Source organism: Xenopus tropicalis, chromosome 6 (assembly GCF_000004195.4).
Source record: "Xenopus tropicalis strain Nigerian chromosome 6, UCB_Xtro_10.0, whole genome shotgun sequence".
Taxonomy (NCBI): domain Eukaryota; kingdom Metazoa; phylum Chordata; class Amphibia; order Anura; family Pipidae; genus Xenopus; species Xenopus tropicalis.
This window is the reverse complement of record NC_030682.2, coordinates 9002037-9024333: the sequence shown is the minus strand read 5'-3', so window position 1 is coordinate 9024333 and position 22297 is coordinate 9002037. Positions and strand designations below refer to the sequence as shown.

The following is a 22297-nucleotide window of genomic DNA, read 5'->3' as shown; positions in this document are numbered from 1 at the left end:
CTTATCTTTCTATCCAGCCCCTCTCCTATTCATGTATCAGTCACTCTCTATAACCACTCCCTGGTTACTAAGGTAAATTAGACCCCAGCAACCAAGATAACTGCTGAAATTCGAAAACCGGAGAGCTGAGGAACAAAAAGTTAAATAATGAAAAAAACTAACAGTAATAAAAAATGAAGACCAATTGCAAACTGTCTCAGAATAGGGTGGCCAAGCCCCTTTAAAGCCTAACATGACCATGTGCCATGCGCAGTAGAGTAAAGATGGCTCCCATAAGCAACTTTTCAGTTGGTCTTCATTTTTTTTTTTTTTTATCTTTTATAGTTTTTGAATTATTTTCCTTCCTCTTCTGCCTCAGCTTTCAAATGGGGGTCACTGACCCCGGCAGCCAATAAACCTATTGCTCTGTGAGGCTACAATTTTATTGTTACTTTTTATTACTTATCTTTCTATTCAGCCCCTCTCCTATTCATATATCAGTCACTCTCTCAAACCCACTCCCTGGTTGCTAAGGTAAATTGGTCCCTAGCAACCAGATAACTGCTTGAAATTCCAAACTGGAAAGCTGTAGAACAAAACAGTAAAATAATTCAAAAACTACCAATAATAAAAAAAATGAAGACCAATTGCAAATGGTCACAGAATAGCACTCTCTACATCATACTAAAAGTCAAAGGTGAACAACCCCTATAATGTCAGCCAGCTTGTGTGCCCCTGGGATTATGGGTATTTATGGCCAGAGGCTACGTCATTGTAGCTCAGTGGATAGAACTAAAGCTTTATAGTACAGGGTCCCAGGTTCGATTCCAGCCAGCGCAGGGAATTTGTATGTTCTCCCTGTGTCATGATGGGTTTCCCCTGGGTTCTCCATTTAACCCCCACACTTCAACAACATACAGTCAGGTTAATTGGTTCCTGATAAAAGAGACCATGTCATAGGGAATTTATACTGCAGTCTCCACTGGGGTTGGGCATGGTGTCTCTATGTTGGCCCTATATAAATAAAGGCAAATACCCCAGAAGTCTTTTTCCCTTACTGGGTCCTGTCTCCATGGTTACAGCCAGAATCCCATTAAATCTATCTATATATCTCTCTGTATCTATCTATCTATATCTATCTCTCTGTCTGTCTGTCTATTATCTATCTATCTTTCTATCTTTCTATCTTTCTATCTATCTATCTATCTATCTATCTCTCTCTCTCTCTCTCTGTCTGTCTGTCTGTCTATCTATCTATTTCTGTCTATCTGTCTATCTGTCTATTATCTATCTATCTATCTATCTATCTATCTATCTATCTATCTATCTGTCTGTCTATTATCTATCTATCTATCTATCTGTCTGTCTGTCTGTCTGTCTATCTGTCTGTCTATCTCTCTGTCTATATATTATCTATCTATCTCTCTCTCTATATATATTATCTATCTATCTATCTATCTTTGTCTATCTATTATCTGTCTATATATCTCTCTATATCCATCTATCTATCTCTCTGTCTGTCTATCATCTATCTATCTATCTATCTATCTATCTATATCTCTCTCTCTCTCTATCTATCTATCTCTCTGTCTGTATGTCTGTCTATCTACTATCTCTCTCTCTCTCTCGTTAATAAAAAAGACCATGTGATAGGGAATTTATATTGCAGTCTCCACTGGGGTTGGGCATGGTCTCTCTATGTTGGCCCTATATAAATAAAGGCAAATACCCCAGAAGTCTTTTTCCCTTACTGGGTCCTGTCCCCATGGTTACAGCCAGAATCCCATCAAATACACACCTATTAGCTATAGATCTATTATCGACCCCCTATGGGACGGCCTAAGGATTTTTAGGCTTAGCAAGATCCCCACCATTCCCTTTACACAATAAATCAACTTTTCCGAGGGCCGAGCTTAAACATTCCATAGGGGGGGAATTGAATTCCAATGACTTCCTGCAATAAGAATAGAACAAGCCGGAAAACCAGTATAAAATAAGAATTTGGGGGGTATGAAATATTAAAGTATTAATCTTCATGAATAAAAATAACGATGCCAGGCTGAGAAGTTCATTAAATGGGAATTACTCAACCTAAAAATAGTTCTATAATAAAGCAATTTCAGATCTGCTTTGGCGGTTTTAAGCCGACATCTTTCGTTCTTATTAAAGGGAAAGTAAAGCCAAAGGGACAGGGCAGCTGTGTCCGTTACCTATTAAAGCCCCCCTGCAGCCCCACTTTGATCCGAGGTTCCTCCCGCTGCAAGGATTCGCCTTTGAATTAAACATAACGTGGCCGTTTTCATGATAAAATATTTATATTTACAGCTGCTACATCTGTGGATTCCGACGGATAATTCCGCCTCGGCCGCTCAATGCAAATGCAGTTTATAGGGGGAAGATTGATGGTTACACCTAGTTGTGTAGCCGGGGTGCACGGTTGCCATAGATACTCCCAATATTAAGAGTCAAATTGAGCTTTTGCATGAAAAGCAAACAGGGCAGAGGAGCTTACACTCTAATGTCCCACACACACACCCTAGGGGCAGATTTATCAGGAGCCAATTAACCTGTCTGTGTGTATTTTAGAGAGGAGAAATAAAACGGGAGTTTTTGCCCAATTAAATATTAGTTTTCTCTGAATACACAAGTGCCTATGTGCTTTCTGTTCCCTGCGCTGCAGCTTTGTTTCAGCAGTCGGAAGAAGCAGCGCAGAGAGCAGAAATGGCCCCACAGATACTAATTCAACTGCAATATCTACATACAAAAAAACTAAACAACACATGTACCCACGCATATATCTATCTATCTATTTCTGTCTATCATCTATCTGTCTGTCTATCTATCTATTATCTCTCTCTCTCTATCTATCTATCCATCTAGCTATCTGTCTATCTATTTATCTCTCGCTCTCTTCCTGTCTGTCTGTCTATCTATTATCTCTCTCTCTCTCTCTCTCTCTCTCTATCTATCTATCATCTATCTCTCTCTCCCCCTGTCTGTCTATCTATCTATCTATCATCTATCTGTCTGTCTATCTATCTATTATCTCTCTCTCTATCTATCCATCTAGCTATCTGTCTATATATTTATCTCTCGCTCTCTCCCTGTCTGTCTGTCTATCTATCTATCTCTACCTCTCTCTCTCTCTCCCCCTGTCTGTCTGTCTATCTATCTATCTATTATCTCTCTCTCTCTCTCTCTCTATCTATCCATCTAGCTATCTGTCTATCTATTATCTCTCTCTCTCTCTCCCTGTGTCTGTCTATCTATTATCTCTCTCTCTCTCTTTCTCCCCCTGTCTGTCTGTCTGTCTGTCTGTCTATCTATCATCTATCTCTCTCTCTCTCTCCCCCTGTCTGTCTGTCTATCTATCTATTTCTGTCTATCATCTGTCAGTCTATCTATTTATTATCTCTCTCTCTCTATCTATCCAGCTATCTATCTATCTCTCTGTCTATCTATCTATCTATCTATCTATCTATCTATCCATCTATCTGTCTATCTATTATCTATCTATCTATCTATCTATCTATCTATCTATCTATCCATCTATCTATCTGTCTATCTATTATCTATCTATCTATTATCTATCTATCTCTCTCCCTGTCTGTCTGTCTGTCTATTATCTCTCTCTCTCTATCTGTCTCTCAGTCTCTCTCTCTCTGTCTATCCAATATATATATATACTGTATGTTCCATTCCCCTTCAAAGTTACAGCAAGGGCCTATTACCTGCCAATACTCAGCGCAGGATTGATTGGCTATGAGTGACCCGTGTGACCCACAGTGCAGACAATATATCTAACTCTGCCGGCACCATAAAGCATCCCCAGCCTGTCCCAAACGTCTCCTTACTAATTATATTTAGCATTCATCATAATAAAGGAATGGCCAGTGGTACGGATAATTAGCGCAATGCGTATAATGGGCCTGTGGAAATGACCTCTCCCCCCACAAAGCCCCAACACCAGATTTTTGTATCATTTGGCAGCTGGGAAGGTGTTTCATTATTATTTTTTTTAAATCTCTTTTTATTCTATTTGCGCCCACAGGCTGCCCCACTGAAGCTGATGCCCTAGCCCAGGCCCTGGGGTACCTTTATATAGATACAGCGCTGCCTGAATGGGGTTTTAGCATCAAGGTGCCCGGCCAAGGGAAATCATGTGGTGTGACCATATATACGCAAGGTTTTATTTCATTGGGCCCCCCTATATTGTATTGTACCAAGGGCTTGATCTTGGATTCCTTTACTGATGCCTACCTCCAGCTTGGGCCTTCTGGCAGACCCACCTCCTGCTCAAGTGGTCCAGGAAGAGAGAAAGAGAATGAGTCCCCTCTCATTATATAATTATGGACTAAACCAGTCACAACCAAAAGGTTAGAGACCTCTGCTTTAGGGCTTGATCTTGGATTCCTTCACTGATGCCTACCTCCACCTTGGGCCTTCTGGCAAACCCACCTCCTGCTCCAGTGGTCCAGGAAGAGAGAAAGAGCCCTGTGCCCCCTCTCATTATCTAATTATGGATTAAACCAGTTACAACCTAAAGGTTGGGGACCTCTGCTTTAGGGCTTGATTTTGGATTCCTTCACTGATGCCTACCTCCAGCTTGGGCCTTCTGGAAGACCCACCTCTTGCTCAAGTGGTCCAGGAAGAGAGAAAGAGCCCTGTGCCCCCTCTCATTATCTAATTATGGATTAAACCAGTTACAACCTAAAGGTTGGGGACCTCTGCTTTAGGGCTTGATCTTGGATTCCTTCACTGATGCCTACCTCCATCTTGGGCCTTCTGGAAGACCCACCTCCTGCTCAAGTGGTCCAGGAAGAGAGAAAGAGCCCTGTGCCCCTTCTCATTATGTAATTATGGACTAAACCAATCTCAAGATCTCTGGGCCAGTTGTTTAAAGCTCCTTTCCCACAGGACAGGGACTTCCTGGTCCGGTATAAATATGTATAAAGTATAAATTAGCTCATTTTGGCCTCGGTTGAACTTGTATTGGACAATCTCACTCACTATTTAGCTATTTTGGCCCAAAACATGCCGGTTGAACCCACATATTGCCCTCTGCACCTCATGTGAGACTCACCTGCCCATTGGTGGTGTTGTTGGTATCAAAGCCGCAGGCAATTGCATAGGGAGCAGGAAACATATCCGTCCAGCCGTGTTCCGTACAATTTCTGGAAACATTCCCTGCAGGCAAAAGAGAAAATATCAATTTTTAAGAATATATCGAGTTGTCCCCCCTCCATCATAGCAGCCCCCTGAGTCCTCCTACGAGCAAGGACTCCTGTGCTTGATATTCAGCCATTTGGGCTGCGTCATGTGATCTGCCCTGCGCTCTAGGCACTTCAATTAGATTGCAACCTTGAATGAAATTAAAGGGTATATTCAGTTTATTTGAAGACATTCTGCATTTTTTTTTGTAGAGCGTTCGTTTCTCCTTTAGTTTTCTATCTGAATTCCCATCAGGCTGCAGGCATTTATACGGATGTTAGAATGATTGATGTATAAAGGGAACAGAAATATTAATCAAACAAAATAATATACAATAATCATATGAGAGCCTCGTAGGCAATCTGTTTTCTGGTTGCCAGGGTCACTGACCTTAGAAACAAGTTAAATTGGAATTCTCACTTTGAGAAGAGAGAATAGAATTTCTTTACATCGGTATACGGTGCCCAGAACCAATGGGAATGACTGGATCTGATCTGAATACAGTGTTACTGAGTAATACAGAGATTAATCATATCTATTGGCTTCCCGTCTGGCGCCTTCGCTCTTTAATCAACACAATTTATATATTACTATTATATTATACAACCCCCTCTGTATATTGGCGAGGTGCAGGATGCAAGGAGAGGCCATATTGCTTGCTTCTACAAACCCAATCTCCGTAGGCAGCAACAGAAGAGCATTTATAGTGGTCATAATTAGGAACTGCAATGAGTAAATGGTCTCAGGTTATTTGGCTTCTGAAAAAATGACCCTAGTGTGTGTGACTGTGATAGGGACCTTAGATTGTAAGCTCACTGGGGCAGGGACTGATGGGAATGAGATAGGGACCTTAGATTGTAAGCTCACTGGGGCAGGGACTGATGGGAATGTGATAGGGACTTTAGATTGTAAGCTCCACTGGGGCAGGGACTGATGGGAATGTGATAGGGACCTTAGATTGTAAGCTCCACTGGGGCAGGGACTGATGGGAATGTGATAGGGACCTTAGATTGTAAGCTCCACTGGGGCAGGGACTGATGGGAATGGGATAGGGACCTTAGATTGTAAGCTCACTGGGGCAGGGACTGATGGGAATGTGATAGGGACCTTAGATTGTAAGCTCCACTGGGGCAGGGACTGATGGGAATGTGATAGGGACCTTAGATTGTAAGCTCCACTGGGGCAGGGACTGATGGGAATGGGATAGGGACCTTAGATTGTAAGCTCACTGGGGCAGGGACTGATGGGAATGTGATAGGGACCTTAGATTGTAAGCTCCACTGGGGCAGGGACTGATGGGAATGGGATAGGGACCTTAGATTGTAAGCTCACTGGGGCAGGGACTGATGGGAATGTGATAGGGACCTTAGATTGTAAGCTCCACTGGGGCAGGGACTGATGGGAATGGGATAGGGACCTTAGATTGTAAGCTCACTGGGGCAGGGACTGATGGGAATGGGATAGGGACCTTAGATTGTAAGCTCACTGGGGCAGGGACTGATGGGAATGTGATAGGGACCTTAGATTGTAAGCTCACTGGGGCAGGGACTGATGGGAATGTGATAGGGACCTTAGATTGTAAGCTCACTGGGGCAGGGGCTGATGGGAATGTAATAGGGACATTAGATTGTAAGCTCCACTGGGGCAGGGACTGATGGGAATGGGATAGGGACCTTAGATTGTAAGCTCACTGGGGCAGGGACTGATGGGAATGTGATAGGGGCATTAGATTGTAAGCTCACTGGGGCAGGGACTGATGGGCATGTGATAGGGACCTTAGATTGTAAGCTCACTAGGACAGGGACTGATGGGAATGTGATAGGGACCTTAGATTGTAAGCTCACTGGGGCAGGGACTGATGGGAATGGGATAGGGACCTTAGATTGTAAGCTCACTGGGGCGGGGACTGATGGGAATGTGATAGGGACATTAGATTGTAAGCTTCACTGGGGCAGGGACTGATGGGAATGGGATAGGGACCTTAGATTGTAAGCTCACTGGGGCAGGGACTGATGGGAATGGGATAGGGACCTTAGATTGTAAGCTCACTGGGGCAGGGACTGATGGGAATGTGATAGGGACCTTAGATTGTAAGCTCACTGGGGCAGGGACTGATGGGAATGTGATAGGGACCTTAGATTGTAAGCTCACTGGGGCAGGGACTGATGGGAATGTGATAGGGACCTTAGATTGTAAGCTCACTGGGGCAGGGGCTGATGGGAATGTGATAGGGACCTTAGATTGTAAGCTCACTGGGGCAGGGACTGATGGGAATGGGATAGGGACCTTAGATTGTAAGCTCACTGGGGCGGGGACTGATGGGAATGTGATAGGGACCTTAGATTGTAAGCTCACTGGGGCGGGGACTGATGGGAATGTGATAGGGACATTAGATTGTAAGTTCCACTGGGGCAGGGACTGATGGGAATGTGATAGGGACCTTAGATTGTAAGCTCACTGGGGCAGGGACTGATGGGAATGTGATAGGGACCTTAGATTGTAAGCTCACTGGGGCAGGGACTGATGGGAATGGGATAGGGACCTTAGATTGTAAGCTCACTGGGGCGGGGACTGATGGGAATGTGATAGGGACCTTAGATTGTAAGCTCACTGGGGCGGGGACTGATGGGAATGTGATAGGGACATTAGATTGTAAGTTCCACTGGGGCAGGGACTGATGGGAATGTGATAGGGACCTTAGATTGTAAGCTCACTGGGGCAGGGACTGATGGGAATGTGATAGGGACCTTAGATTGTAAGCTCACTGGGGCAGGGACTGAAGGGAATATGATAGGGACCTTAGATTGTAAGCTCACTGGGGCAGGGACTGATGGGAATGGGATAGGGACCTTAGATTGTAAGCTCACTGGGGCAGGGACTGAAGGGAATATGATAGGGACCTTAGATTGTAAGCTCACTGGGGCAGGGACTGATGGGAATGTGATAGGGACCTTAGATTGTAAGCTCACTGGGGCAGGGACTGAAGGGAATATGATAGGGACCTTAGATTGTAAGCTCACTGGGGCAGGGACTGATGGGAATGTGATAGGGACCTTAGATTGTAAGCTCACTGGGGCAGGGACTGATGGGAATGTGATAGGGACCTTAGATTGTAAGCTCACTGGGGCAGGGGCTGATGGGAATGGGATAGGGACCTTAGATTGTAAGCTCACTGGGGCAGGGACTGAAGGGAATATGATAGGGACCTTAGATTGTAAGCTCACTGGGGCAGGGACTGATGGGAATGTGATAGGGACCTTAGATTGTAAGCTCACTGGGGCAGGGACTGATGGGAATGGGATAGGGACCTTAGATTGTAAGCTCACTGGGGCAGGGGCTGATGGGAATGTGATAGGGACCTTAGATTGTAAGCTCACTGGGGCAGGGGCTGATGGGAATGTGATAGGGACCTTAGATTGTAAGCTCACTGGGGCGGGACTCCGCTGCCATATAGAGAATAAGAATAGGCTACAAAACAATTGTCCATCACCAAATGAGATTTCCCTTAATCTCCGAAGAAGCTGACAGATGACTTTACTCACTAAGGAATGTTCGTTGTTGCCCCCAAGCGTAAAGGTAAAGAAAGAATTTAGCTTCCTTTACACGGACGCCGGCGGGAAATCAGCGGGACTTATTTAATCAGGGAATTTGTAGCAGAAGGAATGGGCTGTCGGTTGGGGACCTCTCTGTTCTCTATTACTCTAAAGCCCTTCTCCCCGCGGGTTTATTCCAAGAACTCCCAGAGGGAAACGTTATTTCTGGCGCCCAAGGTGAACCAACAAGGAATTATCCGACCTGTGACCCCTCCTACGGCGTGACGCTCGCTAACGGAATGTTAAATATCACTCGGAATCCTCATTAGAACCTTCAAAGAGATATTTCCAAGAAGGATTAGTTGTTAAGGTCGTGGCTGGAACTCTCTTTCAAAGAGTGTGAAAAATAAATCTACAAATGCCCAACTTTTAACCTTATTCCGCCCCATCAGAACTTGGCTGGTAACTGCCACCCCAAAAGGTGCTCCTGATGTTCTACAGCAACTGCCCTTGGATTTCTAATACCCCCTGCAGCTGGAAGATCTTCCCAGACTTAGTTTGGGAATGAGAAGGGTCCCTGGCCGGATACCAAGTAGAATGGGGCCCCAATGGAAGCAACAATGGCCCTCAGACACACAATCATACCCCTGATCCACCCAGTCAAACCCCATAGCCCCCTTAGATAGCAGAACCCATTGGTCATCAGGGTCCCTGGCAGGATACCAAGTAGAAATGGGCCCCAATGAAAGCAACAATGGCCCTCAGACACCCAAGCACACCCCTGATCCACCCAGTCAAACCCCATTGCCCCCTTAGATAGCAGAACCCATTGGTTATCAGGGTCCCTCGCCGGATACCAAGTAGAAATGGGCCCCAATGGAGGCAACAATGGCCCTCAGACACACAAGCACACCCCTGATCCACCCAGTCAAACCCCATTGCCCCCTTAGATAGCAGAACCCATTGGTCATCAGGGTCCCTCGCCGGATACCAAGTAGAAATGGGCCCCAATGAAAGCAACAATGGCCCTCAGACACACAAGCACACCCCTGATCCACCCAGTCAAACCCCATTGCCCCCTTAGATAGCAGAACCCATTGGTCATCAGGGTCCCTGGCAGGATACCAAGTAGAAATGGGTCCCAATGGAGGCAACAATGGCCCTCAGACACACAATCACGGATACAATGCTTCCAGGTGCAGGCAAGGTAGGAGGGCAGAGTTGCCACCTGGCAGGCCTAGCTGGTAAATCACCGGTATTACAAATTTACCAGCAATGTTCTTGCCAGTAAATTTGTAATACCCTATAAATGCCCCCTTTCCACACCTTCCCCACTCCCCACTTTATAATTACAGGCCAACCTCTGCCCCACCCATTTCCCTGCCCAGTCCACCCATTTCCCTGCCCAGTCCACCCATTTCCCCGCCAGTCACATTCACCCTTTCCCCACCTGGTCGGCCAATTTTTTCGCCCCTTACATCCTAGCCCCAGCCTCAAACGGGTATGCTAATGAGTATGCCAATGAGTATGCCAATGAGTATGCCAATGGGTATGCCAATGAGTATGCCAATGAGTATGCCAATGGGTATGCCAATGAGTATGCCAATGAGTATGCCAATGGGTATGCCAATGAGTATGCCAATGAGTATGCCAATGGGTATGCCAATGAGTATGCCAATGGGTATGCCAATGAGTATGCCAATGAGTATGCTAACGGGTATGCCAATGAGTATGCCAATGGGTATGTCAATGAGTATGCCAATGAGTATGCTAACGGGTATGGCAATGAGTATGCCAATGGGTATGTCAATGAGTATGCCAATGGGTATGTCAATGGGTATGTCAATGAGTATGCCAATGGGTATGTCAATGAGTATGCCAATGGGTATGCTAATGGGTATGTCAATGAGTATGTCAATGAGTATGCCAATGGGTATGCCAATGGGTATGTCAATGAGTATGTCAATGAGTATGCCAATGGGTATGCCAATGGGTATGTCAATGGGTATGTCAATGAGTATGCCAATGGGTATGTCAATGAGTATGCCAATGGGTATGCTAATGGGTATGTCAATGAGTATGTCAATGAGTATGCCAATGGGTATGCCAATGGGTATGTCAATGAGTATGCCAATGGGTATGCTAATGGGTATGCTAATGAGTATTTAAATGAGTATGCTAATGGGGGTATACTGCTCCTCCCTTCAGCCTAAGTTTAGCAGCCCCAAACTGAGTGATGCCGGAGCATTGCTATAAAGTCCCATACAATATCCAGGGCTTGATTATCTGCCAAATAACGAGCCTTTATCAAGAGGGGCCCAGACCCGCAGAGCAGAGAAGGCCAACCAGGCGCATTGAAGGAACGGCTTTATCTTATTTACACAGAAAGGAATGGGGAGATGAAGCTCCAGAGAGTAAATATAATCAAACTGTATAAATGAACACATGGTCAGTACAAACATTTGTCAATGTTTTTATTTCTTCTATAAAATTGTACAGTCCCAGTAGGGCGGGAATTGGTAAAACAGTTCAATGGATGCACAACGGATGCATGTACTGCCAGTAACTGCATGGGTGCGCATTCTAAGTCAGTTGCATGCATAGGTGCAGCAAGCCAAGGAACCCTGGAAATAGCATTTTTCATACGGCAGGAATTTATTCCAGGCACCTTAGTCTTTATCTGCCCTGTACTTTGCATTTTCCATGCATTTCATTGACGCAGATGGAACCAGTGGATTGGCACTGGGTGTAAGGAGTGTGTAATCTCTTTTTGGGGTTCCCAATTTATCCCACAGGGGTTCAGTTGGGTTGACATCAGAGCTTTGTTCACAGCAAACCCATGGACCTTACTTTGTGCACTGGGTGCATTGTGGGGCAGAAACAAGACAAGGTATTTCCCAAACTCTTGCCCCAAAGTAGAAAACATGGAATTGCCAAGAATGTGATAGTATGTCTTAGCCTAGTGATCCCCAACCCGTGGCCAGATCTGCCCCCCCAGGGGAATCTACCTGGACCCCAACTGTCAGCGGAGAGAGAGGACTCAGCGGGGAGTGGGACGGGGGAGCTGAGAGGGAGGATGGACGGCAGGTAGGACGAAAGGAGGGGGGAGGGGTTGGGGGGAAATGCGACCAGTTTGACCACATTTTGCCATGGAGGGGGGGGGAGGTGGGTGCTGTTGATGGTGGCCCGGCCCCCCAACAGTCTGAGGGGCCCTTGATACAGCCCCTTGGGTCAGAAGTTTGAGGACCCCTGAGTTAACTTTTAGTACGATGTATAGAGTAATATTCTTAGACAATTTGCAATTGGTCTTCATTTTTTATTACTGTCAGTTTTTTTTTTTTTACTTTAAAATTTTACTTTTAAATTTTACTTTTTGTTCGGCAGCTCTCCAGTTCGGAATTTCAGCAGTTATCTGGTTGCTAGGGTCCAATTTACCATTAGTAACCAGGGTGTGGTTATAGAGAGTGACTGATACATGAATAGGAGAGGGGCTGAATAGAAAGATAAGGAATAAAAAGTACCAATAACAATAAAACTGGAGCCTCACAGAGCAATAGGTTTTTGGCTGCCGGGGTCAGTGACCCCCTTGACAGCTGGAAAGAGGCAGAAGAAGGCGGCAAATAATTAAAAAACTAAAAAAGACCAATTAAAAAGTTGCTTAGAAGTGGCCATTCTATAATACATTAAACGTTAACTTCCCCTTTATTTCGCCCATAAAACCCCCACTGCTCCCGGTCAATAGTCCTGCCCTGACGTTGCAGTAGAACAATCTCTGTAGGACGTCCCTGCTCTACACTCCGGTTTGCTCTCTCGCCCCTGTGACCCAAACAATAACAATTGATACAATAAACAACGAGCAGAACATCAACATTCCTGGACTTCAAAACATTCCACATGATGTTTCAATCAGCGCGGCCTAATGATCTATTTTGCAAATAGCCCGCGAGATTCCCAACGCGGGTAGGAAAGCCTAATCCCTAGCAGATCTGCGCAGTGTGTTTATAAGTGCACCCCGGGGAGCTTGGCGTTTCCAACCTACCATGATTGTTTAATTGGTATCATGTGTTTTCTCAGATGCTGAAATTGGCTTCTCGTTGGACAGGCGTATGGATGGGACCAAGGGCCGCTATGATGATACATCTCGCTCCTTAAACAAAAGCGCCCTCGGAATCCCTGCCATCATTACTATTTCATCACCCACATTAGTCTGTCTTACATGTGTATATTTCAATGTTGTCAACGTTCTCTTTGTTCTTCTCAAGCCAATTCCATTTATAGAATCTGGAATGGTATAACGGGGTAGGGGGACAAGAGGTACATCTCCATGGGGTTCCAGAAAAACAATATTTAGTGTTATTTATCCACCCACTTGTAAGAGGGACCATTAGGGGGACAGGAGGTACATCTAAATGGGGTTCCAGGGGTTTCATAAAAACAATATTTAGTGTTATTTATCCACCCACTTGTAAGAGGTACCATTAGGGGGACAAGAGGTACATCTAAATGGGGTTCCAGGAGTTCCAGAAAAACGATATTTAGTGTTATTTATCCACCCATTTGTAAGAGGGACAAGAGGTACATCTAAATGGGGTTCCAGGGGTACCATAAAAACAATATTTAATGTTATTTATCCACCCACTTGTAAGAGGTACCATTAGGGGGACAAGAGGTACATCTAAATGGGGTTCCAGGAGTTCCAGAAAAACGATATTTGGTGTTATTTATCCACCCACTTGTAAGAGGTACCATAAGGGGGACAAGAGGTACATCTCCATGGGGTTCCAGAAAAACAATATTTAGTGTTATTTATCCACCCACTTGTAAGAGGGGCCATTAGGGGGACAAGAGGTACATCTCCATGGGGTTCCAGAAAAACAATATTTAGTGTTATTTATCCACCCACTTGTAAGAGGGGCCATTAGGGGGACAAGAGGTACATCTCCATGGGGTTCCAGAAAAACAATATTTAGTGTTATTTATCCACCCACTTGTAAGAGGGACCATTAGGGGGACAAGAGGTACATCTCCATGGGGTTCCAGAAAAACAATATTTAGTGTTATTTATCCACCCACTTGTATGGGGTCCCAGGGTGATAAGTGGGCATTGATGCTCTTCCAGGCTCAGACTGTGATGTGCAAGGCTCACCTGGGCTACCACTACAGGAGCCCCTGCTGTGATTTCCACCCCCCCAGGGGTACCTGATACCCGCCCAACCCTGCCCCCCCCCCCGAAGCGCACATACCTCATCTTCAGCAGTAGATATCACTGGCAGATATTGGGTCTGGTTCAGTGGTGCCCCACTTGCCCAGTCCAACCCTTTGCTTTTCAGGTAAAGAAAGGGTGCCAAGAGCAAGCCAAGAGTTGTCTTATGGCCACTATAGCCAGCTAGTCATTGGTCCAGTAGCAGGGGTGTTTTGATAGAGGAAGAGGTTTGTCCGGTTTGATCTAACTTGAAAGTTAATAAATAATAAAAGTTAATAATAACTAAACTTTGCTGAGAACATTGAGCACTGTCCTGAGTGTGAAAAGGGCTGACCAAGATCAGAAAATGGGGAGTCACTGAGGACAACTTAGGTGGCATGAATCATAGTGCCACAGTATGTCTAGCCCAATTCCTTATTGGGCTTTAGGTAGGTCCAAACCTTCTCAAAGGCCATGGGGTCCAAGCCAGCAAACTAACTTCACCCTGAAGTTCAACCAGTGGAGGTTTAAGCCCTCCTGAATTGAAATGGAATCCCTTGCACCAGTACCAAAAAAACTGGGCCTCAAATCTGCAGCCAATACACTGGTAGAGCAAGAAGGGGTCCAACAAGAAGAGAAACAGAATGTTCCCATATTTCAACCTTGCACAAACCCCAATAGAAATAGCAGGTCAAAGTGGGAAAGTGCCGCTCTGTGCAACCACATTGTTCCTTCACGGTTAAGAAAGCTTTTTGGCCGAATCCCAAGCTATCAAGTATTTTCGATGCTCGAAATCCTGTCCAAAACAAATGATTTATTTCATCAAGCGCTTCTCTCTTCCCTGTTTATTCTCCATAGAAATGTCAAGCAGATATTTGATTTGAATGCAACACTTTGCTCTTTCTGCTTCCAGTAAATGGTCTCGGCAGCTGCCAATATCCTTTCCTTCTGCTTTTATTGTGCAGCTCGGCTCTCCCGGGATATGTGCATGGAATTCAAATTTCAGCTTCAGATACTCTAAAGCCAAGATGAAGCCTGCCTCCATCACAGATGTCCACCTTACAGGGCTGATATCTACCAATTCCATGGCCAATTAAAACCCAACTACACCCAGTTACATACCAGCTTACAAAATAAATGTATATTCCAATTCCCTGGTCAATGAAATGCTGGAAAAGGGGAAAGAAGGATGACCAAGACCCAAATGAGAAACCTGAAGACCCAACGAGAAGACATTCAGGAGAAACACTATGCCCAGGAGTCCAATGCAACTTGAAGGCACATAGCAATACATATTAACTATTGAGAACATCATTGATTTCCCTAGGTGAGATTATATAGAGGCAATTTTTTTCTCCATTTTCAAGCAATCAGGGCCTTTTTAGAATATTCCCCTTTCAGATGTTTCAGAAGGCTTCCTCCCGTTCCTCCTAACACTTTTCCCCATGCAAATACTTCAAAGGACGTATAGCCAAGAAGGTCTTTTCATCTAAATAAGATATGTCTGAGATGAGGCATGATGCATCTACATCTACCTAGACAAGAAGTCTTTTATGAGCTAGTCTTTTATGGTGAAGCTCCTCTGGGGTTGTCTCACTCATTGCAGATGCCATCTTTGGAAGGAGATGCCCAGATTCCATATATCTAGGTTCTGCAGATAAGAAGAGCAACCAAGTAGCCCACAATTCATCAATGAAGCAAAGGCAGCACAGCAGAACTTGGTCATCAGCAGTGAGGGCTACTGTGCATTCCCCAAGTTGAGAAGGGTGAGGGACACTCAGGGGAGGCTGATTGAAGACCACATAAAGAACAGGAGTAGGGATAATCAATTATTTATAAGACTACCTAAGTCATTTGTACATCATGGGGTCAGAACAGAGCCCCCCAAACACACACCACTTTATCCACACACTTTCCAAGAAGCCCCACTCTCAGAAAAGAAGAGGCAAAGCTGCATAGAGAGGTTGGAGGCCATGTTACTTGATCTTCCAGTGGGCATACTGAGTTCATTGATCAACTCCAGGGACTGGGAGTTACGCGGCTAGGCACGGCAGCATTCTCACCAGCGGACTAGGCCCATATGGTTGGAGCGGTTGCTAATGGAAGCCTCTATGGAGGCTCTGTAATGTACTAATGCTGCTCAAAAGCAGAAAGGGTCGTCCCGATAACAATTAATTCCATTTTCAGCTTACTTGCCCTTTATCAAATGCAATATCTTTGTGGAAAGCAAGATGGCCTATCCTGCGCTGATTGCGTGTAAATATTTGCAGCTCATTAGCTTAGCATCTGTGCCTATTTACGTTATGCCTGTATATTACATATGGGTGCTTCCATAACATTGCTAGATTTACTATTAAGGCCAAAGAGGCCCAGACCGGGGTGCAGCTGGGGTACAAGTTCATCACTCATTATTAATGTTTGTATTGCAAGACTGACGGTTTAGGGTAGGCCTGGAAGACATCTGTGGATCTAGAGGGTTTAGGAGGACTTTTTCAGGGTGATTTTTTTCCTATAACGAGGGCACGTTCCATAATAGTCCATAATACCATAATAGTCCATTATATCTGAAGGCACCTCAACACTTCCAAAGCCAGGCAGACTCTATTAGTCAACTCTTACTGATAGCAGCCCATCTTTAACAGCATAACAGACTTAGTCCTAGTTAATTCTCAGTGCTAACGGTAACACCCTTACCTATAAAGCCCAATTTGTCCGGCTCCTCCCAACAACCACAAGCTCCTCCCCCCTTTATTAAGATAACATTCTAGACTATATGAAACCCTTTGGGTGAAAAAGGCTACAGCTGGTTTATTAATACTTATATATTAATAACAACCAACATATATAAACATCAGTAAAGTGTAAGTCAATGTAAACAATTACATTTATATAATATTTAACAATTAACACCCCTTCCACTGGGCCCCTCCCATTACTTTGGCCCCATGAATAACCCCTGATACGCTCTCCACTTCATACCTCCCCCCAAGGGAAACCCTTACCGATGCAGCGCCATACTAGTACCACCCCCCCTGCTCTGGAAGATGTTCATAGTAAACGAGAACACCCCCTTTATTCCTTTCTTATTTAACCCCTGCCGTAGGGTGATGCCACTAGACAGGACAGTGGGAAGGACTAAGACATCACAGGGGGCGGGGCTTTGAAATGGTGATCGGCAATTGGTCAATCTCAAAGAGTACTGCCGGGTTTTCCAAATTGGGGAAACTGGACAGGGGACAACCCTACCTTCCTAACAGGCACCCCAACAAACTACAATTCCCCATAATTCAAGACCCACTCCATTGGTTCCCTCCTACCCATCCCAGTTCCTGGCTCATGGGTCCGGCTCATAATTGCCCCCAATGCTGGGCATCACTGTGCATGAAGTGCAGTAGCCCACGTATCATGTATAACATTATTGGGCCCAGTAAAGAGAGTCGGTAGCGCGATATCAGTCAATGGAAATCATTTTATAAAGCAGGATTCTTCGGCAGTTTCCGCTATTCTTGGCCAGGGTTATTCTCCCTTTAGCTTATCGCTCTGATCCAAGTAACAAAATGTTCTTTATTCTCTGACCCCTTTGGCTGTAATTAAAATAAAAAAACAAAACAAAACACGCCCCCTTGTAAATATTGAAAAAAAAAAGTTCTGTACAAAATGGAATGTTCTGCTACAGAGAGTGGGGGGGTCACAGCGCCGACAGAAACCGGCACCGGCGCCGTTACTCCTTATTGTTGGTACAATGTCCCCAGCATTCTTTATTGCACTCAGGAGAATACAAGCATTGCTGAACTACACACACACAAGGTAACCATGTAACTACAACAGCAATGTGGGGATTCACTTACCTTGTTCATATTCTAAGGGAAACTATAATTAAAGGGGAACTTCACCCAAAAACAAGCTTTTTAAAAAAAAAAGTAAACACAAAAAAATGCAACCCTTACAGGGTTGGACTGGGGGGTGGGGGGCAGGGCTCACTGGGGCTCCTGCTCCAGGGGCCCTGCAGGTGCCCCCGCCGGGCACGTTTCCTAACCCGGGCACGTTTTCCCATACCCCCCTGCAGGGTCCCCCCTACCCCCCCTGCAGGGGCCCCCACCTGACTTCCTCCCCTGAGTGCAGGGAGGAATGGTCGGGCAGGGGGAGCGCAGGCAAAGGTTGGGTCTGGGCTGCCGGGCCCACTAGGGTTGGGGCCCACTGGGATTTTTCCTGGTATCCCAGTCCGACCCTGTTCCCTTCAGATTTAATTGCCATTTTTTCCCCACAATGCACTGGGGTTTCCAAGAATTCATGTGTCATTGGACATGCAAGGTGGGTATTGAATCAGACACAACTGCGCTCCATATGCCATAAATCAAGGAAGCAACCTGTGTCTATTAATGCAGAGCACTGTCAATCATATATAGCCTGCCCCGCCTCTATGCGGGGCAGGCAATTTCTTTCACTTTCCATTCAGCACTTCCTAGACGTCATTGCATTTATGTATCCTGTGCATGGGGTAATACAAAGCTTTGCCTTAAAGGAACAGTAACACCAAAATATGAAAGTGTTTCAAAGTAATTACAACGTAATGTACTGTTGCCCTGCACTGGTACAGCTGGAGTGTTTGCCTCAAAAAGGCTACTATAGTTTATATAAAAAAAGCTACTGTGTAGCCATGGGGGCAGCCATTAAAAGGAGAAAAGGCACAGGTTACTTAGCAGATAACAGATAAGCTCTGTAGAACATAATGGGGTTTTATCTGTTATCTGCTATGTAACCTGTGCCTTTTCTCCTTTTTTCCAGCATAAATGGCTGCCCCCGGGGCTACACAGCAGCTTATTTTTAAAAACTATAGTAGTCTTTATGAAGCAAACACACAACTTTTACCAGTGCAGGGCAGCAGTACATTATATTTTAATTACTTTTAAACACTTTCATTTTTTGGTGTTACTGTTCCTTTAATAACAGTGTTTACAAAATGGCGCCTCCCTGCTTGCTGTGATTGTGTACTTCCAAGACTGAAGGAAACAAAATTGATATCATTTATACAGTGTAAATAAAGTTTATTTTGCTCAACCAACGTGATAAAAAAGGATTTGGAATTATTTCCTAACGTGACAGTTCCCCTTTAATACCCTGAGCCCCTTGGTGTTACATAGGAACAAACCATTGGCCAAATTCCGTTTTTAATAACTCACCTTGCACATTCGAGAAAAAGCCGAAGTAATCGGGGCACGGCATCACCACCACTTCTCCGACGCTCGCCGACCTCCAACACGTTATGTTGTCCCATGATGCTTTGCAGCCTGCAGCCAATAGAGAGACACGTTATCCACCCGTAATCACTTCAAGGGGCACAAAGGAAAACTCAGGGTAGGAGCAGGCACTGGGGATTTATTTACAGCCACAGAAACACTGAAATACTTCTATGCAGTTGGTCAATTTTAAGCATTTGCAATGTCCCAGGGAATTACAGTTGACAAGGTTTTTTTTGTTTGTTTTCCATCAGAGATACAAGCCATTAGGTGGGACTTTAAAAGGAACATCGGCCGTTCTTCTGCTTAATTAACTAATGGATGATGGAGGTTGTTCTGCCATTTAGAATCAATAGGGAGGAAGGACTTGGGAAAGGCTCTAGGGATGTTCTTTTGTCTTTACAGTTTCCGTGTGATTGGTTCCAATGGTTTCTATGCTTCAGAAGGTTTAAAAAGGGAAGAGACGGGGGAGCAAGGCATTGTGGGTAACTGGAGTCTTGTACAGAAGGGAGCGGGGGTGTAGGAAGCAGACCATGTGGTTGCAAAGTAAGAGGGGGGGTTAGAAACGGGGGCCCAAAAGGCTCTAATTAATGAGTAAGTTTAATATATCTTGGTATAAAGGGCAGGAATTCTCATTACCCTTCTCAGTAAAACCCAATGCACAAAAAACTTCTCCTTATCTGTAAGCACGAGACACAGGCAGCAACTGGGTGGGAAAGAAAAGCTTCCTTATCTCTCGCTCAAATATAGTTAGAAAGTTTGGACAATTTTGACCATATCGACTGACTATCGGGGATACCATGAAAGTTGGTCGATATGGCCAAAATTGTCTAAACTTTCTAACACTGCAGAACCCAGTCTGCCCAAACCAAAAATGGCATCTCCTGGGGACCCCTGAGTATCAGCTGATGACACAGGGAGGGCCATTCCTCAGGTCCAGCCTTAAGGTGCTACCTACAGGTGGGCAATATCGGGCAATTCAGTCGTTTGGCCCTGGGGCGAAACGATCAAATTAAACCAACGGGTATAGGCGTCCGTGGGTTTGGGGACCGTATCAATGAGCCAATGCGTTCCCTGATCTGACTAATTTTTAAACCTGCCCGATCGAGATCTGGCCAATTTCAGGCCAGATATCGGTCGGGCAGGCCTGTCGGTAGTGCCCATACATAGGCCAATAAGCTGCTGAATTGGTCTAAGGGAACCTATTGGGTCCCATGCCACACATTGAGGGTTACCTCCAGCACCAGCTGCCGCCCTTCACTAGGTCAGACTGTGGGGCTCATTTATAAACACTGAGCATGACCAGTAACCAATCAGTAATTAGCTTGTTTAAGCTACCGGCAGATTGTACAATGAAAGTACGCATTTAATTGGTTGCCATGGGAAACTGCCCAAGTACAAAGGGTACACTCACTAAAGAGTCAGACTCTGCCCTATGGGGCTATAGCTCTGGTACCCACGGCCTTCCCCTTTGTACCTCCTATAACCCTCTAACTGGATCAAGCCCTCTGTTCCCATGTAGCCCTATGGGATACTCTAGAAATCAATCCGATCATTACAGATAGCATTAATCCCTCTGTGATCCCTTCCCGCTGTATCTCAGATACTGTAGCTTTCCTGTCTATTGAAGAGCTAGTACCACTTCCTCAGGCTGACGGACCACAAGCGCCCATAGTCCTCCTGTTGTGTTATACCTTTTAACACACGCAACTATTACTCCTATTATCAGCAGGGCTTGTGTTATATCCAGGGGACCCTGGAAGAAGCAGTATACAGGTCACCAACATAGGCTGGGAGGGTGATCCCCATTAGGAAACCCAAAACTGAATCAAAAGGCCATTTTCCAATACTACAGCGTGGTACTAAATGAGAGAAATGTATGTACTGTTTGCTGTACTGGAAATACAGGTATCGGATATGGGACGGCCATCTCTCATAGACTCCATTACAAGCAAATAATTCTAATTTTGAAAAATGATTTCCTTTTTTTCTATAATAATAAAACAGTACCTGTACTTGATCCCAACTAAGATATAATTACCCCTTATTGGGGGCAGAACAGCCCTATTGGGTTTATTTCATGGTTAAATGATTCCCTTTTCTCTGTAATAATAAAACAGTACCTGTACTTGATCCCAACTAAGATATAATTACCCCTTATTGGGGCAGAACAGCCCTATTGGGTTTATTTAATGGTTAAATGATTTCCTTTTTTTCTATAATAATAAAACAGTACCTGTACTTGATCCCAACTAAGATATAATTACCCCTTATTGGGGCAGAACAGCCCTATTGGGTTTATTTCATGGTTAAATGATTCCCTTTTCTCTGTAATAATAAAACAGTACCTGTACTTGATCCCAACTAAGATATAATTACCCCTTATTGGGGCAGAACAGCCCTATTGGGTTTATTTAATGGTTAAATGATTTCCTTTTTTTCTATAATAATAAAACAGTACCTGTACTTGATCCCAACTAAGATATAATTACCCCTTATTGGGGCAGAACAGCCCTATTGGGTTTATTTCATGGTTAAATGATTCCCTTTTCTCTGTAATAATAAAACAGTACCTGTACTTGATCCCAACTAAGATATAATTACCCCTTATTGGGGCAGAACAGCCCTATTGGGTTTATTTAATGGTTAAATGATTCCCTTTTTCTCTGTAATAATAAAACAGTACCTGTACTTGATCCCAACTAAGATATAATTACCCCTTATTGGGGGCAGAACAGCCCTATTGGGTTTATTTCATGGTTAAATGATTCCCTTTTCTCTGTAATAATAAAACAGTACCTGTACTTGATCCCAACTAAGATATAATTACCCCTTATTGGGGGCAGAACAGCCCTATTGGGTTTATTTAATGGTTAAATGATTCCCTTTTTCTCTGTAATAATAAAACAGTACCTGTACTTGATCCCAACTAAGATATAATTACCCCTTATTGGGGGCAGAACAGCCCTATTGGGTTTATTTCATGGTTAAATGATTCCCTTTTCTCTGTAATAATAAAACAGTACCTGTACTTGATCCCAACTAAGATATAATTACCCCTTATTGGGGGCAGAACAGCCCTATTGGGTTTATTTAATGGTTAAATGATTCCCTTTTTCTCTGTAATAATAAAACAGTACCTGTACTTGATCCCA

The 22297-nt window shown here is 44.5% G+C and overlaps 1 protein-coding gene across 1 annotated transcript in view; it reads right to left on the bottom strand.

Annotated features, from left to right (window-relative positions):
• Positions 1 to 22297, bottom strand: part of vipr1 (vasoactive intestinal peptide receptor 1) — a 136260-nt gene that overhangs the window by 26054 nt on the left and 87909 nt on the right. Inside the window, exons 3-4 of the mRNA XM_031904019.1 lie at positions 19086 to 19193; positions 5063 to 5166 (exon numbers count right to left, since the gene is read on the bottom strand). Coding sequence (XP_031759879.1) covers positions 5063 to 5166; positions 19086 to 19193 — 212 coding nt within the window. The remainder of the gene's footprint in view (positions 1 to 5062; positions 5167 to 19085; positions 19194 to 22297) is intronic.